The 22207-nt window shown below is 42.2% G+C and overlaps 1 protein-coding gene across 3 annotated transcripts in view; it reads right to left on the bottom strand.

Annotated features, from left to right (window-relative positions):
- The window catches only part of SCN10A (sodium voltage-gated channel alpha subunit 10), a 93630-nt gene that overhangs the window by 30921 nt on the left and 40502 nt on the right, over positions 1-22207 (bottom strand). For all 3 annotated transcript variants that reach the window (XM_042902999.1, XM_042903000.1, XM_042903001.1), the window contains 2 exons: positions 13297-13535; positions 10529-10702 (listed from right to left, as the gene is read on the bottom strand). In XM_042902999.1, coding sequence (XP_042758933.1) covers positions 10529-10702; positions 13297-13535 — 413 coding nt within the window. The remainder of the gene's footprint in view (positions 1-10528; positions 10703-13296; positions 13536-22207) is intronic.

The raw sequence follows: 22207 nt of genomic DNA, 5'->3' as shown, positions 1-22207 counted from the left end.
CCGTTGAATGCCAGCCACACATGTGCATGGCACTGTGTGAACCTCTGGGTGTATGGACAGAGATATGCGGCCTCCTTCCCTCATGAAACTAATGGCTTAGTTACAAAGACTAAGCAAAGATGCAAAAAGCCTTCATTGTAAGCCCAAACATGCTAAGTCCTAGAAGAGAGCATTAACACTATGCATAAAGATATCTAAACATTTAGGGGTGCCTGGGTGGCTTAGTCAGTTTAGTGTTGGACTTCAGCTCAGGTCATGATCTCATGATCTCATGATCTCATGGTTTGTGAATTTGAGCCCTGCATTGGGGTCTCTGCTGTCAGTGTGGACCCTGCTTCAGATCCTTGATTCCTTTCTTTCTCTGCTCCTCCCCTGTTCTCTCTCTCAAAAATAAATAAACATTAAAAAAAAAGATGTCTAAACATTTAAAAAATACATTTGTGTGGTTCTCTAATCATGTTGGAAAGAAATATCTGGGTTTAGCTGTCATGGGTACTTATGAAGCATCTATTACGAGCCTGGCTCTGACTTAGGGGTTAAAATGCAATGCTGAACAGAACAGTGCAATAATTTTATCAGCCACACAGCAGTAAGCCCCAAGGAAGGTTTGATCTTCTTATACAGGAAGTTCCATACCCACTTCCCTAAGTGATGAGGGGCAGGGGGTGGGGGGGGTGTTGTGATGGCCTATGTTCACCTTAGGCCTAACCTGGTAGTTATTCTCCTCATACTGGAAGCAGAGCTTAAAACACCAGTTCTCTTGACTAAACATAGAGGCAGGAAGTAAGTGCAAATAAACACTGAGCATTGGAAACTAGATGGAGCCCTTTTGCGGAGGGTATTGGGAGAACGCCAAGTTTCCCTGGCAACACGATTGCTACAGGTTTCCACTCTCACAGTAAACTCTGGATAAGTGTAAAGGATAAGGCAAAGACTGCAGTGGGGCCCTAACACCACTCACCATACCACAGAGCCTTATGGGGCACGAATGGGGACAGCGAGGGACATATGGGTGTGCTCACTGGCACATAAGCAAAAGGACCAGGTGTTGACTCTTGCATTAATTGAATCTGACTAAGTTTCCACTGGTTCCTTAGTTAGTTGGCGTGGGGGTGGAGAGTTTAGAAATTAATATTAGAGTCCAGTTATGTAGCAGTTTTTGTCCACCATTAAGCTTATATTAAACTGTAAGCAAATTGTGTGTAATTGTCATTACAGGGCACAAATCGAGTGGTCCTCTATGAATGCTTTTGTAGTCTTTATAGAGGGCAAGAAAACAAGATATTTTTACTTGCTTTTCCAGAGATATTTGGGCTTGGGGGCCCCTAGCGTTAGCTATCAGTCAAAACACATTTACAGAGTGTCTGCTGTAGAGCCCCAGAACGTGTTGGCTGGCTCTTGCTGGTTCTTAGAACAAGTGGTCCAGGAGAGCAGCCCAACTTGCATCCATGATTCCCGTGACCCTCACCTCTACCCCCATGTAGTTGCTTTCTGCACACTTTGGCCAGATTAGCAATATATCAAAAATAATTTCTTTATAATATCACATAATATTTATAAACTGTTTCTTTGATGTGCTGCTAAATATTACTTCACATTTAATTAGCCATTTCTCTAGTTAATCTCATAATTAATATAAAAACTTCTAATTGGAGGGAAAAACTGGACGGAAACAAACCAAGTTGGTAACATGGGCATATTTGTATGGAAATACATCCCAGTATTTTGAGTCTCAGGGTTAAACTTGTCTATATATTTCCAACTTACTTTAATGAGGATGCTTTACTTTTAGAACAGAATGAAAAGTAAGTCTAAAGGAAAGTCTGTCTTCTACAAGGGAGGTTAACCCCTGGTGATGAAATAGGCCTTGTGGCAAATATCGGCAGACAGGGTAATATGGCAGAGTATACTGGGTCCCCCTTGGGTTCACCTTTCCATTAAAAAGTTACTAAAAATGCTGGATAATAACCTCTAAGGCGCACTGATGATCTATCAATAAAGTAAGTAGGTTCTTCAGCCAAAAACTAGATAAATATGGGAATTCAGATATATAAGCAGATTGTTGAAGCTAGCTTTTCCACCGAAGACCTTTGCAAAACTGAAAGAATCTGGCATAGATTTTAATGGTCTCATGAGGTATGGAGAACAGGAAACATATCTCAGGGCCGTCTAAGGTAGAAGATCTAAGAGGAATCTCTCCCCCTTTTAAGACTAGATCCTAAAGAGCCATAACTTTCACGTAAGGACAAACCAGAAATAAATGCAGGAAAATGCCATGAAAATTAAATGTCTGGTGTCAGATACCAGGCAGAGGAGGGGAAACTGATGCTGAGAATTTGGACCCCCGAAGTGGGGCTCACACAGAATTTTAGCTAGAATTCACACTACTTAGTTATTTCCAGCTGAGAATTTAATTTAGAGCAGTCCTACAAGGTGTCTTACAGAAATAAATGCAAATACTCTTTGAAGAAACCAGCCTGCATCCCAGGTCTTAAAGCACCCCATCAAAAGTGTCTAAGAGTTGCAGTAAAACAAATACCTAAATAATGAGGCATCATGAATAAATGAGATTTGGGATGTGCATGTGGAAACTGTCATTCAATTTCTTTAGGTAATAAAATTATTAGCCAGAGATGACAGTATAATTGGTTATAATATGCGTAAAGGAATAAACCACAAACTGGAAGGTATGTGCAGAGAACAAGAAACTATAAATAATAATAAGTTTTGAAGAATAACTAAGTGGAACTTCTAGAAATGAAGAATATAACACAACCTTAAAAAACTGTATGGACGAGTTTCACATCAGATGTGATCTAGTTTAGGAAAGAATTAATGTATCACACCTATATTCAGAAGGGAGCCCAGAAAGACATAGATGGAAAACACCAAAGAGGTGTAAGAACACTGAGAATAGAGTGGGAGAGTTTAATATACATCTAGTCAAAGTCCAAGAGAAGAAAAAGAATGGAGTGAAGGCTAGACTTGCCCATATAATGTCTTTGAACTTTGCAAAACTGAAGAAAAGCACAAATCTATAGATTCAAGAAGTCAAAGAATCCTAAGCATTATAAATGAAAAGATAAACCCATACCTAGACATCCTAATGAGATTACAGAACAGCAAAGACAAAGAGAAGGTTTTAAAAGCATCCAGACAGAAGGGAACAACAGTTAAATTGAAAGCTGATTGCTCATCAGCAACCATAGAGGCCAGAACACTGTGGAATAACATCTTCAATGAAGTGAAAGTAGCCATCAACTAGAATTTTACATCCATTAGAAATTTTTCTTAAAGATAAGGACAAACTGATTGGTAGATTTCAGATAAACAAAATTGAGAGGTTCTAAAAAATCTGCTTCTGGCAGAAGGAAAGTGATCCCAGAAGGAAAGTGATCCCAGAAGGAAAGTATTATTTGCACGAATGTAAAAAGAGCCAGCATGAGTGTGAATCTGGATACGGCAATAATGTCTCACAGGGCATGGCAGAGACTGGCTGTATGGTCACACTTCGCTTCTGCTCATCTCAGACACAAAGGAGGACAGTTTCCCAGTTTTACTTGCAAACAGTTGAGGTCGTGATTGGATTCTGGCTGAGGCAATGCAGACGGAGACAGAAGTAGTATACATGACTTTCAGGCATACCAGGAAACACTATGCACTTTTGCATCCCCTCTCATGGCCTCCGTAGAGGCCACCTGTCGAAGATGGTGACGTCACACCATCCTGGATCCCCGAGTCACTCCTTGGAGCAGCCACTCCAGGAGAGCTTCTCAACTAGCACTAAATATGTTGTGAAACAGAAACCTCTCTCATGTTAGCTCACAGATGTAGAGATTGTCACCGTAACTAGTTGAACGTATCTTTTAGAAAAATTTTTTTAAATGTGTGTTTATTTTTTGAGAGAAACAAAGAGTGCGAGTGGGAAAGGGGCAGAGATGGAAGGAGACACAGAATCTGAAGCAGGCTGCCGGCTTTGAGCTGTCAGCATACATCCCAATGCGGGGCCCAAACTCACGAACCGAACCGCGAGATCATGACCTGAGCCAAAGTCGGACACTTAACCGACCGAGCCACCCGGGTGCCCCCTCGTTGTACTTACCTTAGGCAATGTAGAAATTGGTACATTGAAAAGAGCTGTTGCCATTTCAAGACATCAAATGTGTGGCACTAGCTTAGTGGTCTTGTCATGGACAAAAAGGAAACTGGAGGCTTAGAAAGCACTGATCCATGTTGCAATGGCAGAACTGTTGCCTGCAATAATTCTGGGGCAGGTCATGAGCCTCAGGGACCAGTAGCCCCAAGGGAAGGTTTTATAAAACAGAACCTTAGTCTTGCGGGTCAGTTGCAATTGGTTACATTTGTCAAGAGGTTACAAGAAAGGGATGAACTTGGAGAATATTGGCTGATTAATAAGAAATAAATGGAAATAGAATCCAGATGTTTAGAGCCTGGAAACTTTAGGAAAGTATACTGCTTTAGATCCCAATCAGTTAAGCAATAGGATCAAGCCTTTAAGTATTGAGGACCAACTAAATTTTTCAATGAAATAAAGCAAATCTTAGCAAAGATTATATTGATGTTGTAGCCACCATTTGAGAGCCACAAGCTGAGACATGGGGATGAGAAAGCAAAAACATAAAGGGCAATCGCGAACTTTGTCAAAGACAGCACTGTGGGAGTGCAGGCCACAGAGAGATCTGAAGCCATCTTGAAGGATTTGCGTTGCAAAAGAAACCATGAGCCCTGACTGAAAAAGCCCTTGACTATGTAAACCTGAAAACAAGGCCATCTTTCCACAAGCAGGAGGCAAGCTTTGAAGATTGTAGGACTTTCCTCGAATGTGGCAATATCACTTCTTAAATTTTTTTATTTTAGTTTACTTATTTTTTGAGAGAGAGAGAGAGACCATGCAAGTGAGCAGGGGAGGGTCAGAGAGAGAGGGAGACAGAGAATCCCAAGCAGGTTCTGCGCTGTCAGAGCTTGAACTTGAACTCAGGAACTTGAACTCAGGAACCATGAGATCATGACCTGAACGAAAAGCAAGAGTCAGATGCTTAATGGACTGAGGCACCCAGGAGCCCCAGGAACATCATTTCTTAAAGGAGTTCTACTTAGAGCCGACTGGCTTGCATCACACGATGATGTGAGTGAGGAATAAACCTTTACTGGGTTAAGCTATAGAGTTTTGGGGATTGCTTGCACAGTCATTGGTTTTTATCGTTGATTACATCACATAGCTTGTTTTAAACAAGGTAAAAATAAAATACTTAGCACAACAGCAAGATGGGAATTCCTTATTACTAATTAAGTCATATGGCTTTTTAAACACAAGATGAAATGAAAATGCTTAATATTAACACAGTGGTAAGTTGGGAAGGGGTAACTGGAGTGAAAAGTGGTCTTGGAAAGTAAAGGTTTCAGCTCACTTTTAACTTTAATTGAGTAATTTCTAAGGTAACCACTCAAAGAATAAAAACAGAGTAGTTTTCAAACCAATAAAGGAAGAAAATGGAACAGGAAAAAAACAGTTCAAAATAAATCAAGAATTGAGAGAGAGAGAGAACAAAAATACTAGGACAGATGAAGCAAGTAGAAAACCCAAAATATAAAGATAGACACAAATCCAAACATATCAGTATTCACAATAAAGCAAGTGGGCTAAATGTTTTGGTTAAAAGATAAAGATTGGATTGTCAGAACTAAATAAGTATCCAAAATCTGACTGTATGCTATTTATAAGACACATATAAAAACCCTGAAGATATACAAAAGTTGTAAGTAGAGGGTGGGTATAGATACATCTTTCAAATTCTGAACCAAAAGAAAACAGGGTTATTTAATTAACATGAGTCAGAAGGGACTTTTAAGGCAAAAAGCATTTTGAGGGAGAAAGAAGGTCAATTCTTACCGATAAAAGTTTCACTTTACAGGGAAGATATAACAACTTAAAATATGTATGCATTTAATAACACAGCCTCAAGATAGTACCATAAGGAGAAACAGACCATGCCATAATCATAGTGGGAGATATTTTTACACACTACCATCTCAGTAATTGCTAGAACAGGCAGATAAAAATACACAGGGATTTAGAATATTTGGACCACACAATGAACTTTCTCTACCCCATGGACATACGCAGAGTATTGTACCCTGTAACTGCAGAAGCCACCTTTGCAGGTGAATAAGGAACATTTTCAACATGCTGGGCCAAAAGAAAATTACAATAAATTTCAAAGCATTAAACATGCAGTGTATGTTCTCTGACTATAATAAAATGAAGCTAGAACTCGGTGGCATAGAGATACCCAGAAATTAAGAACTGAGCTTCTAATTAACCTTTGAGTCAAAGAATAAGTCAGATTTGAAATTAGAAAATATTTAGAACCAAACAATAAGGAAAGTTCTACATATGAAGGCAGTTCTTAGAAGGAAGTCAAGTCTTCAATGAATATATTGGAAAGGAAAATAGGTTGGAAATTCCATCTTAAGAAGTTAGAAAAGCATAAAATATGTAGGACAGAGGATGCAATTAAGAAGAAGCAGGATTACTTGAAATAGAAAACATCAATGAAGGAGAGGAGATCAACAAACTAAGAGTTGGTTCTTTGAAAAGACTGAATTGATGACCTTTGGCAAGGCTAATAAGATGAGAGAAAGCCCACTTGGTGGTATTTTACTATTTTTAAAGAAAGAAAAAGGTAACATAAGTACAGGTGATATAGATCCTTAAAATATAATGGCATAGCATTCATGACTTTATGCCAAAAAAACTTGAAAATTTAGATAAGGGAAATTTTAGAAAAATATAACTTACCAAATCCAATTTGAGAAACAGAAAACCTGACTAGTCCCGCAGCCAATAAGAAAATTAAGTCAGTAATGAAAAACCTTGACCTCAGATGGCCTCATTGGTGCATCCTACCAACCCTAGAAGGAACAAATCACTCCAATCTCACCCAAAGATTGGGTGTGGAGGAAGAGGACCATTTTTCACCTCTTTTTATGGGAATTCGCCCAGCCTTGATACCTAGATGCTAAAACCCGGCAAGGGAGTATAGGAAAGAAAATTAGAGACCAAATACTACTCATCAATACAGATGCAGACATTTTAAGCAAATTATTAGCAAACTGAATCTTCCAATGTATATAAAAAAAAATGTATCACAATCAAATCGGGTTTATCCCAGGAAGACAAAGTTGATTTAACAGTAGAAAATCAATTAATATAATTCGCCACCTTAACACGTTAAAGGACAAAAATCATTTGATTATCTTAATACATGCAGAACAATTGTCTGATAAAATTAAACATGCCTTCATGATGGGTATTCTTGACAAAGGAAACTTCCTAAACTGATAAAATTTTCTTCTTATCTCTCGAAAAACAAATATTAGACTTGGGGAAATATTGAAAGCACTCTCTTTGAAATCAAGAAACCAGCCAGGATGTCTGCTATTAATACTTCCTTTCAACAGCTTACTGGATGTCCTGATCAGCACAATAGTGTGGTAAAAAGAATCAAATGGTGTAATGATTACAAAAAAAAAGAAACAAAACTCCTTATTTGCATATGACATGATTGTGTTAAAAAATTTAAGGGGTTATATAGATAAATCAGAATTAATAAGAATCGTCTGGATGTAAAAATGCTAAATAGGAAAAAAAAACCTACAACAACAACTCTAGAAAAGGACATTTAAAAAGAGATTTAATTTAGAATAGCATAATGAACTAGAGTATATCAGGAATAAATCTAACAAAAGATGGGGAAAATTCCTTACGGAAAAAATTATAAAACTTTATGGAGAAATTATACAACTATTGAAAGCTTAAAAAAATGGAGAGTGTGTTGTTTTCATAGGTCAGAAGACTTCATAAGGTAAAGGTTGCATTCCTTCCCAAATTGATATATAAATTCTTACAGTCCCAGTAGGAAAGAACAACAGTTTTGTGTGCACGTGGGGATGTAACTTGGCAGATTGATTCTAAAATGAATATGGAGGTACAGGGACCTAGATATTCTTAAAGAAATGAAACAAGGTGGGCGACTTGCCTAAAAGACACAGACATGATCAAGGCAATTGCAGTAATTAGGACATGTGGTTTTGCTACAAAGATGGACCAGTGGATTAACGGAGCAAGAATTTAAATGATGGGAAGGGAGGCAATGCTACTTTGAGAGGGAGCAAAAAGCAAGAAAGAAGACACACAGCATTTTCATTTCTTCCTTCTTTCCTTTTTTCCCCTCCTTTCTTTCCTTCCTTCCTTCAATCAACAAGTGTTTACTGAGTCCCTACTATGTGCTGGGCCTTGGGATAGAATGGTGGACGAGGAAACCCTGGGTGTTGTCTCATGGGATATCAGGATGATGGTAAACTGGGGTACAACAGGTTCATCTGATGGCAGAATCCAACTTTAGATAATGTGGCCGGGGAGGGCCTCTCTGAGGAGGTGACCTGTGGGTTGAGCCAGGAAAAACGAGAATGAATGATCTAAGTAAAGACTGGGGAAAGGCATTCCGGGTCCGGGGAATGGATGGGTAAAGGCCCAGAAGCAGGAATAGCTCTGTCACATGTGGTGAAGGAAGAGGTCTCTGTGGCTGGAGCAAAGATGAGACTGTTTGCAGAGGTAGGCAAGGCCCCGATTACGCCAAACTTTGGAGATCATCACAAGGACTCTGGGTTTTATTCTCAGAGCAATGGGAGACCACTGAGGAGTTACTTGTAAGCAATGTGCTTCGCGAACGTAAGACGATAATGCTAGGAGAAACCGTGTGCACGTGTGTGTGTGGCTGGCCGGGGGTGGGGTGGGGGGGAGTATATGGCAACTGTGTGTTCCGTCCGCTCAATGTTTCTGAAAAAATCTACAACAGTTCTAAGAAACACAGCCTGTATAAAAGCTACGAAACTGGTGATCTGGGCTGTGTGAGTTTCTTGTGGTAACGTCTCTAGATCAGGTACAGGCACGGCAGAGGGAGTATTTGGCTTTAACTTCAATATTTGGTAGGATTTTGCCAAAAACAAAAATGTGAAGGGCCAGAGGCAAAAGGTGGTTGAGTTTGTTTCCAAGGTGTGTTAATACTAAAGGACCACGGTATCTAAGCCGGGTAATGAGGAATAGGGAGATGGCGGAGGAGGAACCCCCAGAAAGGGATGGGGGTGGTGGCCGTGGTTAGGGAATGGTGGGTTGAACAGCATGTCAGGGGCAGGAAGGTGGGGGCAGGGGGGCAGGTGCCTGGCGAATTCTGTAGGCCCCCGCTGAGAGTAAACCTGCCTATTTGTAGTTGTCTGAGAATACAGGCTTCGTGGAACCAGAGCAGAAGAAGCATGTAGACGTTAAGCTTGTGTTTCCCCAAGGCTATCAAAAATGTCCGTATTTTATTAGGAAACTGACTTCAGGCCCTCTCAGGGCATAGGGAGTATGGAATCTTGCTCCCTCAATGTTTGTACACGGGTGTCCCACATTGGCCATTAACTTAGGTGCCTGACCCTTGATATCATTTTCTAGATACATAGAGAAATCTGTCCTTCTAAAAACGTGTTTTAATTCCTACCTTCTCAAGTTTTCAGGTTATGGGTAAAGGGCCCATAGGCCCACTGTGCCCTTCTCTCCTTTAGTACAGCAAGAGACATCACATCAAGCAGATGTCCCAAACTGGCGGGACACAACACAAGCTTGTGTTTCCCAGGACATGCTTCCTTTGGCCTTTAGACTGCTTTTTTAAAAATCAGATGAGTAGTCAGTATTAAAATCTGGATTTCTGGTTTCTCGTGAAAAATCGCAAACTCTGACAACAATGGATAGGGCCGCCTCCTTGGCTTACATCATCCTGAGTCTCATGTAAATGCCCCTCCCTGGAGTCGTGCTCTGGTGCGGGGTCTGCCTACCTGTTTACTTGAGACAGATGTCCAGTGCCAGGATCTTTTCCTTGGCCGGCTTTCTGTTGTCGCCTTCTTGGTTCCTGCAGGCCTTTGGGTTTGCCACCCCACTAAGTCTGGGAGCTCCGTGCTGGTGAGCTGGCTCCCACACTGGGGCCCCAAGCAGACTTTCTGGCCTAGAAGTGAGATTGCTAGGCCCTGTCTCCTTCACTCTGTCCTCTCTCTCCAGACCTGGACACTGGGCCCCCGGAGGCACTGAGACAATGCTGAGGACGGCAGTGAGCCCATGCTAACGAGCCATGCCATGTTATGTCAAGGGGTTAGCACTGTGCCTGACACATTGTCCATGCTCAAGAAAGAGTAGCTGCTACGATTACCATTGTGACTGCTATTTGATAAGAGAACAGGAGGGCACAGATGAGGGAGCCCAGGCCTGGAGAGGAGAAGGCACACCCCCACTTTGAATAAGTAGGAAGGACCAAGTCTCCAGCCCCTTGGAGCCATGTCCTGCCTCCCCTACCCAGGCACAGAAACGGAAAAGTTTTCTGGCTGGTGGGGTCCCCAAAGGACAGGGTCTGTTCCCAGGGGTGTGGCTCCCTCAGTGCGGGGGGAGCCTCCCCAAGGCGCTAAGAGAGAACATTACCAAGCGGAAGGTCCGCAGCACTGACAGGCTTCCCTTCTTGGCTGCACCCAGCTCTATCAGGCTCACGGTGACGATGATGCAGTCAAAGATGTTCCATCTCTTCTGGAAGTAATAGTAGGGGTCGAAGGCAATGATTTTGAAGACCATTTCAGCAGTAAAAAACACGGTAAAGACCTGTGGTTGGAAACAAGGATCCATCTTATCAGGGTCTGTGGGGTCAGGGGGTAAGGACAAATAGGGTGACAGGGAAATGTCTAGTTTAAAAATAAAATAGCCAATCCTTTGACTTTGTTTTTATTCAGTTTCTCTGTAGTCTGCGGGTTCTTGAAGGACTGGGGATGGGAACACTCAGTGTGGTAGTAGCACAGAGTAACCTCTGGACCAGTGCTCAGGATATGCATTAGAACCCACGCTTCAGTGTTTCCATACGTATGGTCGTAGGGGTGGATAATCGTTGGGATAATAATTATTATATGATTATCTAAATGGGAAGTCAATCCGGTTCAGTTGTTTAAAAGCTTGGATTGTGGGCCAACATAGACCTGGATAAAAGTTCAACTCAAGGATGCCTGGGTGGCTCAGTCGGTTAAGCATCCAACTTCAGCTCAGGTCATGATCTCACGGTTCATGGGTTCGAGCCCCGCTTTAGGCTCTGGGCTGACAGCTCAGAGCCTGGAGCCTGCTTCAGATTGTGTGTCTCCCTTTCTCTCTGCCCCTCCCTGGCTCATACTCTGTCTGTCTGTCTGTCTGTCTGTCTGTCTCTCTCAAAAGTAAATAAACATTAAAAAAAAGTTCAATTCGGCCATGTCCTAGTTTATAAAAGCTTGCACAAGTAATGCATCCTCTCTCTACCTCAATTTACTCATCTGTATAATGGGCATAAAATGAGATAATGCATACACAATTCTTAGCAAAGGTCCTGGCCAATATAGCTCATTAATAAATAATAGCTATTAAACAAGAAGAAGAAGAAGAAGAAGAAGAAGAAGAAGAAGAAGAAGAAGAAGAAGGGAAGAAGAAGAAGAAGAAGAAGGGAAGAAGAAGAAGAAGAAGAAGGAGGAGGAGGAGGAGGAAGAGGAGGAGGAGGAGAAGAAATTATCTCTAATTTCAGCTCTGAGTGTCTTTAGTTGTCATAAACAGGAGAGGATTCTGACATTGAAAGAGGTCAGGCCCAGGCTCATGTCACAGGACAAGCAACAGGGAAGGGAGAAAAGTAAGGTAGATGGGTCAGGTGCGGTTCTCTCATTTGCTCTCAGCAAAGCCTTTCACCAGCCTGGGAAACAGGTGCTGTCATCCCCTCTACATACGAGGAAAGGCTGGGAGTTTAAGTGACCTGCCTAATGCCACAGATTGCAACCGTACAAATTCAAAGAGCATGCACTGAGTGCCCTTTGCAGGCAAGTGAGGCGCGGTAGGGGTGAGGCTGAGGTCCTGTGTCCTACAGAGACCTGGGTCCTGGGTTAATTGGCCCCACTGTTACTGCCTGTGCCATATGGGGCAGGACACTTAACCTCTCCTAGTCTCAGTGCCCTCTTTGGGGCTGTGAGGGTGGTGAGAGCCTCATAACATTGTTGTGTCTTAGAGATAACTCTTACAAGGTACCGAACTCTGCCTGCCTGTCTTGCTTTCTCTTTAAAACATGGCACTCTGCTCTGGCCCAGCAGTAAAGGCCTTTTTTCTTTCTTGTCTCAACTTCTCTAGCTATAAAATGAGGGTGGGGGCTCAGAGGTCTCTTCTGTAAGACCCTCTGTGGTCTGTGCTGACTTCTTGGAAATACGGCCTTCCTTCTCTTTCCACTTCCCCTCTTCATATCAACTTGGAATAGAATGTGGGCTCTCAGCCCAAGTGCTGCCAAAACATAAGGCATGCTGGGGCCACAGTGTCCCAGAACCTGCTGGAGTCCTTATCACTTCCCCAGATTCGGGGGGAAGGGCGGGTTTCTAGGGAAGAGTAGTCCCATTGCCCCTGAGACCCCTCCTTCCACTTGTCTGCAGCCTCCAAGGAGTCAGAAGAGCTGGATGGTCCTGGTAGACCCAGAAGGCCATCTCTAGTGGGGTGGACACTGCAGTGGGCTTGGAGGCAGGACCCTGACCTTCCCTTACATGATATCCTTACATGATAAGCTTCTGCTTATCATGTAACAAAGTCTAGCACGGATTTTATCTTGTTACAAGCAAGTAATACTAAAAAAAAAAAAATAGAGGACAATTTAAAGTAGTGTCCTATCTAAACCATATACAAAAGAAAAGTTCTGACTCCCTGGTGCTTTTGTTACAACAGCAACAACATTTCCCTGTTCCCTCCCTTTCGCTGCCTTCCCGACTCCTCTCCGACTGTCTGCCCTTAAATGACATCACTGAAAAACTACCACCACTGTGATTTACAGTCATAAAAGCAATAAAACTAGGAGGAAACCTTGCAAGTCCATAGACTGTCTTAAGATGGGCAAGTGACGTTTATCCTAGTTTCAAGGTAGAGGCAGCTGAGATCCAGAGAATTCGAGAGCCTGACCTAGGATCTGAAAAGAGGGAGCCAGCTGCCCCTTGGGCAGGACTCTCTAGGTCCATTTCCCTGTGCTGGTTTGTCCCAGGGCAATTCCCACCAGCTCAGCCTGGCCCTCCAGGCTTGATTTCCTGCCCTCAGTGTGCGCACATCTCCAGCACTGCCCCTCTGCTAGCTGGATCAACACTCCAATGAATGAGGGTATGCGGCCACCCCACCCAAAGTCTCCTGCCATGACAGCTGGGCGAAGGCTGCCAGTCACTCACAATGTTGCCTATCTGGAGCATGGCTTCGAAGGCGGGGCTCATGCGGTGATGCTCCATGGCCATGAAGACTGTGTTCACCACGATGCACAAGGTGATGGTGAGCTCCGCAAAGGGGTCTGTCACTATCCCAAAGAGAAGTGTCTTGAGCTTCACCCATGTGGGGCAGCATTCCCAGATCAGATACTTCTTAGCCAAGCTGGTCAAGCAGGGTGGGCACCTCCGTTCAGACTCCTCGAATTCTGTATCACAGGAGTGGTCAATGACAGTTGTCAGCCATGTGTCTCCTCAGACTCCCATCCCCTGGCCATCCCCTAGATTTTGTCATTACCAATAACTGCCACTTGCGATCTCCAACCCAGCACCTTGCGCAGATGGCCATTTCCTACTTTCTGAGCTCCTTCAGTCCAGCAAATCTAATATCTGTCCCCATTCAGTGTCCCAAAGCATGGACTTTTTAACTGCCCATCACCTATGTCATGCTCTTAGTTCTTAATTCACCTGGCTTAGATTTCATGTCCACTCCTCTATATACTCCTTTGCAGACACCCTCAGTTCCTTTGCCCTTCTCCCCTCCTCGCTTCCCCTCAACAGGCAGACTTCTCGCCACCTGCACCCAACCAGGTGAACCTGGTTAGAAAAACTACACAGCCGTGCTGACTGGTCCCACTGTCAGAAGTTCTGCCATGTTTCTCATTTCAGTCCACTCCTTCAGTCTTCCAGACCAGCATTTCTCACTTTCCCCTCTCTCCTCCAACCTCCCCCACATCTAGTCCTCACTTTCTGCTGACCAGCTCCCTTTGACTTACCTCAGAATAAAGAATCACTCACAAAAGAACTTCCTCTTCTTCCTCCAAGGAATCTATAAGTCCCCCTGCCCCCGCCATGTTCTGCACCCCGTCCCGCCCCCAGCACATGAGCTCACTCTACTCCTACCTGGGCACCTGACCAAGGCTTGTGTCATCCCCTCTCTCCCCTCTCTGGACTGTTCCCATCAGCACATGAGCATGCTTTAAGTGTAGGTCCACTTTTCAAAACATCTCCCTGGACCACATATTATCCTTCATTTACTGTCCCCTCAACAGCAAAGTTCCTTGTAAGAGTTTTCTACACTTAATTTTCTCTGTTTTCTCACTTCCTGTTCCCTCCTTGACCCCTGGAATCAGGCTTCTACCTCTTCCCCATTTAAATGATCATTTCCCAATTATCCCCTTCCTCTGCCTCTCATAGCATCTGACAGAAGTTATAACACGGTCCTTGAAATCCCTTGTCTAGCTTCCAGGACATCATTATCTCTTGGTTTTTCTCCCATATCAGTGACTGCTTCTTCTCAATTTCAGGTGCTCTCTTTCCTCTTCTTCCCTCTGAATGTTGGAGATCTCAAGCATTCTCTCCTTGATATTTCTTTTTTTCCCTCTCTAGGTAATCTCATTGAGCCCCATGGCCCTAAAAAACCATCATCATGCTATCTCCCCCCAGATTATATGTTGAGTTACTGATTTTTTTTCCCCTAAGCACCCGGCTCATCTCTAGCTGCTTCCATTAAATCTCCATGTAGATGTGCAACTGGGGCCACCTCTACAGAAGGCAACTGCATAGCTTTAGATCTATCTATAAATGTACCTGTAAGTTATGCATTCTACAGATACACCAGCCCACATGGCAAGGAAAGATGATGTCCATTATTTATAATAGTAATAACGATAATAATAATAATAATAATAGTAATAGTAAGAACAGCAACAATTGATAAAGTCCATTATGAAAAATGATGAGGCAGATTTATTTATGATGATGTAAAAAAACCTTACGTATATGTGACGTGTGCATGAGTATAAATGCATAGAATATGGCGTGAAGGATGTAAGAGAAAGTGGGGGAGTACACTGAAATCCTGGAATACTGGGGAGCAGGAAGGATCTTTAGTGGGAAAGAAGTTTTCATTGTATATGTATTTGGAGTACTTGAATTTTTTTGCTAGATACATTTTTTCAAAAGAAATGAATTCATAGAAATAAATGTATCCTCCCAAATTTTGCTGTTTTATTTTCACGTAGGTGGATAAGAAATTCATATGTAGTCACATTTATCCACGTTGTTCTTTATGTTTCCTTGCTCTCGTGCCTTGCACAGAAGCCAGTCTCATCGCAAGATGTGAAAAATGCCTATTCACATTTCCTTCTGGTTCTTTTGTAGTTTCACCTCTCCCTTAAAATTTTGGTGCATTTGGAGTTTATTTTGAATAAGGAGTAAGATATTGAGCCAGTTTATTTTTCCCAACCTCTTGTTATTTGTATCAACACTGTTTATTGCAAAATACCTCATTTTCCAAAGGACTTGAAATTTCATTTTGATAAGTTATTTCCGCATATCCATATATTTTCATATGCACATGTCCATTTCTCTTCCATAGATCAGGCTATTTATTTTCAATATCACACTGTTGTAATGACTTATCATCTTGTAAGCCTTTAAAATCTTCAAAACATTTTGTCAAATAAAGTAAAAAAAATAACTGAGAAAAATAATTGTGGCTCATGTCGCAGACAAAATGCTCATTTCATTAATATGTAAGAACTCTTAAAAATCAATGAGGAAAAGATCAACATAGCAGAAAAATGATTAGGCAGTTTCTAAAGAGAAAATTCAAATGGTTTATAAATATTCAAAAAGATGTCCAGTAATACTCAAAATGAGAGAAATGCAAGACGAAGCTATACTAAGACATTATTTCATGGATCAGATTTGCAAAGATAAAGACAGTTTGATAATTGCGTTCGGGAGGATGTGGGTTGAAAGGCAGTTATCATCCATTGCTTGGGTGGGTGAGGGTTGATACATTTATGCAGAGTATCCATTGTCCGTCAAAACTGAAAATGCCTATCCCCTGTGACAAAGCGATTTCACTTCAAGGCATTTAACCTATATAGTACGTGTAGAAAGTGATGTGGTGACTGCAGAATTTACTTCCCATCAAGAAGGGAATGATTAACCAAATTACGGTACCATCTATGCAATGTAATACTAACAGTTACCAGAAAGTGTAAGGGTACTATGTAGGATGATTTTCAAAATATAGTCACTGAAAAAATTATGGCACAGAATAGCATATGTGATATGCTACCATTTGCAAGGGAGAAAAAAAAAGACTATATATTTTTGATTGAACATACTAAATTATTTTGGGGAGGAAACACAAAACAATTGGTTTGGAGATTGTTTCTGGAGAAGAGAGTTGGGTGGACAGAAGAATATTCCCCTTTTTTTAATGTGCCCTTTAGTATCTTTTAAATCCTATATAACATATTGCTTATTCAAACAAAAGCATTCTAAATAAAAATTTGATAAAAAGATTTTATTTAGAGCAACGGAGTAAGGAATATGCTCCCCTTCTACTTCCCGAAATCAACAAAAGCATCAAGGAGACTGAGAAATAGAAATGCAAATTCTTAGCAATGATTTTTTGGATTTGATACCAAAAGCAAAGTCAACAAAAGCAAAAATAAACACATGGAATACATCAACCTAAAAAGCTTCTGCACAGCAAAGGAAACAACCAACAAAAGGAAAGGGCAACTTATTGAATGAGAGAATATTTGCAAATCACATATCTGATAAGGAGTTAATAGCCAAAATGTGTAAATAACGCCTACAAATTGGTAGCAAAAAACCAAATAACCTGATTTTAAAATGGGCAGAGGAACGGAGGAGACATTTTTCTGAAGAAGATGTGGAAATGGCTTACAGGTACATGAAAAGATGCTCACGTCACGAATCATCAGGGAAATGCAATTCAAAATACAGTGAAGTATTCTCACACCTGTTAGAATGGCTATCATCAAAGACAAGAGATAATATGTGCTGGCAAGGATATGGAGAAAAGGGAATCCTGTGCACTGCTGGTGGGGATGTAAATTGGTGCAGGCACTCTGGGAAACAGTATGGAGATTCCTCAAAACATTTAAAATAGGACTACCATGTGACCCAGCAATTCCGCATCTGGGTATATATCCAAAGGAAATAAAATTACTATCTCAAAGAGACATCTGCACCCTGATGTTTATTGCTGCACTATTCACAATAGCCAAGATACAGAAACAATCTGTGTCCACCAGTAGATGAATGGATAAAGATGTGAAACACACCCACACCCCCACACCCCTATCCATGTATTAAAATATTATTCAGTCATGAGAAAGAAGGAAATCTTGGTGTCTGCCCTCAATCTTGAGGGCATTATGCCAAGTGAAATTAAGTCAGACAGAGAAAGATAAATAACTGATACTATATAGTATCATGTACCTATGTGGAATCTTCCAAAAAAAGATGAATGTGTGAGTTGTGAGGGGTGTGGTCATTAACTAGTTAGAGAAATCCTTTCACAATGTATACATGTATCAAATCTTCACAATGTGCACTTTAAATATCTTACAATTTTGTCAATTATATCTAAAAAACTGAGAAACATCTTCACAGATTAAAAAAAAAAAAAAGAATGTGCCGTCCTTCGACTTCCAGAAACCACTAAAGGCATCAAGGAAACTCAGAAACAGACATGCAAACTCTATTTTTGATGAAAGTCAAAAACATCTGTAAACTCAAATCATAAGTTATGTGCAAAGGCTTTCAAATACTGCACAGGTCAGTCAGGGTACAGGAGAGTGCTCCGAAAGGGCACTTTAAATGACAGATATGTAAACTGGCACAGCATGGTTTTCTAACGCAGTTGGCATACCCTGGGCGGTGGGGGGGGGGGGGGGGGGGCGGCGCAAAATCAATCATTTCTAGTTGAAACAAAAGCAGGCGCTTCCCCGGACCTATTTTGGCACTAAAAAGCGCGGGAAGCAGTGTTGCAGGAGGAATCCTGAGGATGCGCCATTATGGCAGGAAGCCCCTGTCTGTGAAGTGGCACAGGAAAACCCTCAGCCTTGTAAATAGCCTGAACATTGCTGACCTTGATTATCTGGGGGGATACAGAGTCTCAGAGAATCATGCACTTGCCAGCTTGGGACATGATCACAGACGGCTCTTTGCCCTAAAAGAACCTCCTGCAGAAACCTAATCCAGAAAGAACCTCTTCCTTTCCTTCTGTTACAGTTAAAGAGATGTCCCTCCTCCCGTTAAGTCTCCACTTGTGCATCCTCTCCTGCCACGTCAGGAATTGATGGAATGTTCTCTTTCCTTTATCTTCATTCTTTCCCATTCTTATGGATCCTCCCCATTAGCATGTAAATATGCTTACTTGCATTTATTTATTCATTCATTCATTCATCCATCCATCCATTCATTCATTCATTTATTCATTCAGGTCAAGATGAACTTTATTATTATTATTTTTTTGTCTTTTTAAATATAACTTATTGCCAAATTGGCTTACATACAACAGCCAGCACTCATCCCAACAAGTGCCCATCACCCACTCTCCCCCCTCCCCCACCCCCATCCACCCTCAGTTTGTTCTCTGTATTTAAGAGTCTCTTATGGTTTGCCTCCCTCCCTCTCTGTTTGTAACTATTTTTCCCCTTCCCTTCCCCCCCCCCATGGTCTTCTGTTAAGTTCCTCAAGATCCACTTATGAGTGAAAACATGATCTGTCCTTCTCTGACTTATTTCACTCAGCATAGTGCCTTCCAGTTCCATCCACGTTGCTGCAAATATGCTTTTTAAAAACTCCACACAAGAAGCAAAAAAAATCTTCCTTCAAAGCTACCTACACGCTGGTGTCATTTTCTATCTCTTCCCCTTCACAGGCAAACTTTTGAAAAATGTGTCTGTATACAATATGTCCTTCTCCACCACTGCACCCCCGTTCTTCAGCCTCCTCCCCTACCCTGCCAATCCTCTTTTGCTCAGATCACCAAAGAGATCCATGTGACTAAAGTCCTGGATTCCTTCTGGGCTTGATCTTACTTGATCTTTCTATAGAATGGTCCCTCTTGACCTTTGTATTCTTCCTGAAGGAATTCAGACCCTTGGGTCTGTGTTGGGTTCTTCTGGGTCTTTTCCTATTTCTGGGCATTCCTTCTCAGCCTCCTCTGCTGGCTCTGTCTCTTCTGCTCAATGACCAACCATTACAGGGTCTTTAGAGCTCTGCCCCAGACCTTCTCCTCTTACTCAATTCCCTGTGTCATCTAATCCATTCGCACCATTCCAAAATTACCATCTACATTCAAACAGCTTTAAAATCTGTATCTCTAGGCCACCCTCATCTTCTAAGTTCTAGACCCATTTATTATAATTCTGACTTCCTACTGGACATTCCCACCTGGATATCCCAAGGGCATCTGAAACCCACTATATCCCAGACTCAACTGATGATCTTTCCTCTCATCTTTCCCCAGTGAACCCCTCTAACACGTTCCTTTATGAGTATCCCTTCAGTCGCTTATGCCAGAACCATGCAAACCACCAAGTCCTGGATCCTACATCTCTTAGCTCTTAAATCCTCCCTTTTCCTCTCACCCCCACTGCCACCACCCCAGAGTCCAGGCCCTGCCATCTCTCAGCTGGTTTCCTCCCCACTGGTTTCCTTGCCAACACTCTTCCCCTCTTAATTCCATTCTCTACACGTATTCAGAGTAACCTTTATAAAATGCAAATGTAGCTCCCTTGCCTCCAATCCTTTAATGGCACCTCACTGCTTTTAGGATGAAGTCCAAAATCCTTAATTTGGTGTAGGAAATTCTGCGGGTCTGGCCCCAGTCCATCTTGCTAGCCTTATTTTGAGCCCCTCTCTTCCTCGCTCTCTGTGTTCCTGCCACATCAGGCCTTTTCATTTCTTCAGATATTATGCTGTCTTCTGCTTCGGAGATTTTGCCGTCCTTTCTACTTGGAATACTCCCCTAACCCCAGGCTAAACTTACTGTATTTCCTTTAGCATCCTACACTTCCCCTTCAAGACACTCAGCAGCCTGGTAAGAATTTGTTCCACGTCCCTCTCTCCCACTCAGCACGAGGGCAGAGACTGTGTTGTGCTCACACTGTGCTCCTGCTTCTGGTCTTCTGGTCTGGACAACTGTCAAGTGCTTGCTGGTGTGTCAGACAAAGATGGTTCACGTGCCCTGAGCTCAGGGAACTGCCAAGTTCTTATTGGCTTGGGTCAAACTTCCCCGGGCACGATCATTCCCAAAGAGGTGGCTTCTGTGTCCCTCGTCACAACCCTTGACAGTCCCATGCATCCCTCCTGTATTCCGTGAGTGTAGTGGTTATAATGTCAGACCAGAGAAGATCACAGGTCATCTGCCCTATGCCCAAACAACCTTGACCTCTTTGCCCTAATCTAAGGTTGTCTGTACCCAGATTCTCTTAAAGATGTCCGTGTGTCTCCTGCTTTTCCTAGTCTATTCTCACAGCACCTTTCTTGAGGGGAAGTGCGTCCTACCTCAGGATATCTGACCATTCCTTATCCTCTTCCTGTTTATCAGTTCAGGTCATTGCAATGAGCACCACACCCAAACGTCACTCTCATCCACCAACAACTGTTGAATGCCTACTATATGCCACACACTGTCCTTTCAGGTACTGGAAATCCAGCTGTGAGCAAAACAGACACATCTCTGCCCTTATTTACAACCGAGCAAATAAGAATGGCCAACGTCTGGGGCACCTGGGTGGTTGAGTCAGTTAAGCGTCTGACCCTTGATTTCAGCTCAGGTCATGATCTTATGATTTGTGAGACTGAGCTGAAAGCGCGGGGCCTGCTTGCGATTCTTTCTCTTCCTCTCTCTCTCTGCCACCCCCCCACCCCCGCCCCATAAATAAATAAATATTAGAAAAGAAAAAGAATAGCCAACATCTGCTGAATGTTTACCAAGGGCCAGTCATGGATCTAAGCACTTTACTTATGCTAACCCACTTAATCCTCACAAAACCCTAGAAGATAAACACATATTCACTCTTTTACAGGTTAGGCACCGGAAGCACAGAGAAGTTAACGGAGCTCCAAAGTTGCACAGCTTACCCAACGTGGCAGGCCCAAGATGCAAACCCAGGCAGTCAGGCTCCAGGGTCTGTGTTCTTAGCTATTATCCTCTGTTGCTTCTCATTGATTCAGAGATCTCTTTTGTTCTTACCTGAATCGGGATGTGTTTAGAACATTCATTTTGTTCGTTCCTGTCTCATTCCCAACAACTACACTGCATTTGCCCTTCACCTGTCATGGAACTCTGTCCTGTAGGTTCTCATAAGACCGCTTCTCTTACTTCATTGAGATTTCTGGTCTCCCTAGAGAGAACGGCCTTCGACATCCCCCCTTATCTGAAGCAGCCCCTCTGCAGTCCCTTATTCTCCATCTCCTACCTTACTTTCTTTTTTCTCCTACTATTATCCCCACCTGAATCTCTGTTTCGGTTTATCTGTATACCCCGCCCCCCCCCCCCCCAGAATGTAGATTCCATGTGTGCAGGCTTCTATCTTGTTCACCACTGAATTCCCAGCACCGGAGTAATGCCAGACACATAGCAGGTGTTTGTCAAATGCTTGTTGAAGAGTAAATAAATGAAAGAAAAAAAAAAGAGGAGGAGGCAGCTTGATAATTCTGGGGAATAAATGAAAAAGCAAGCTGTTTGTTTTTAACATTAACTGTCTGATGGCTAAGAGCAAAAAGGAAAAAGAATCCAAGCAACCCACCTGGTCAACAAAAAGTCATGGGCATAGATAGCATGGTTAGATTCTATGCAGCCATAAAAAATGTTAGGCATACAGACATTATTACAATGGCAAATGATTTTTGATAAATAATATGAGAAAAATGTACACACTGTTGTTACTGAAATACGTATACATTTCACAAAGCACAAATTCATGCATGCAAGAAAAGTATCTTGAATTCATAATTGAATTCACTATACACCACAAGTCCTCAACCTGGGGATCTTGTTTTGGTTAATTCAGTGTCTGCTATTACATCACTATCT

Source organism: Panthera leo, chromosome C2 (genome assembly GCF_018350215.1).
Source record: "Panthera leo isolate Ple1 chromosome C2, P.leo_Ple1_pat1.1, whole genome shotgun sequence".
In the NCBI taxonomy this organism is placed as follows: domain Eukaryota; kingdom Metazoa; phylum Chordata; class Mammalia; order Carnivora; family Felidae; genus Panthera; species Panthera leo.
Note: the sequence above shows the minus strand (reverse complement) of the source record. Positions and strands in the feature narration are given on the sequence as shown.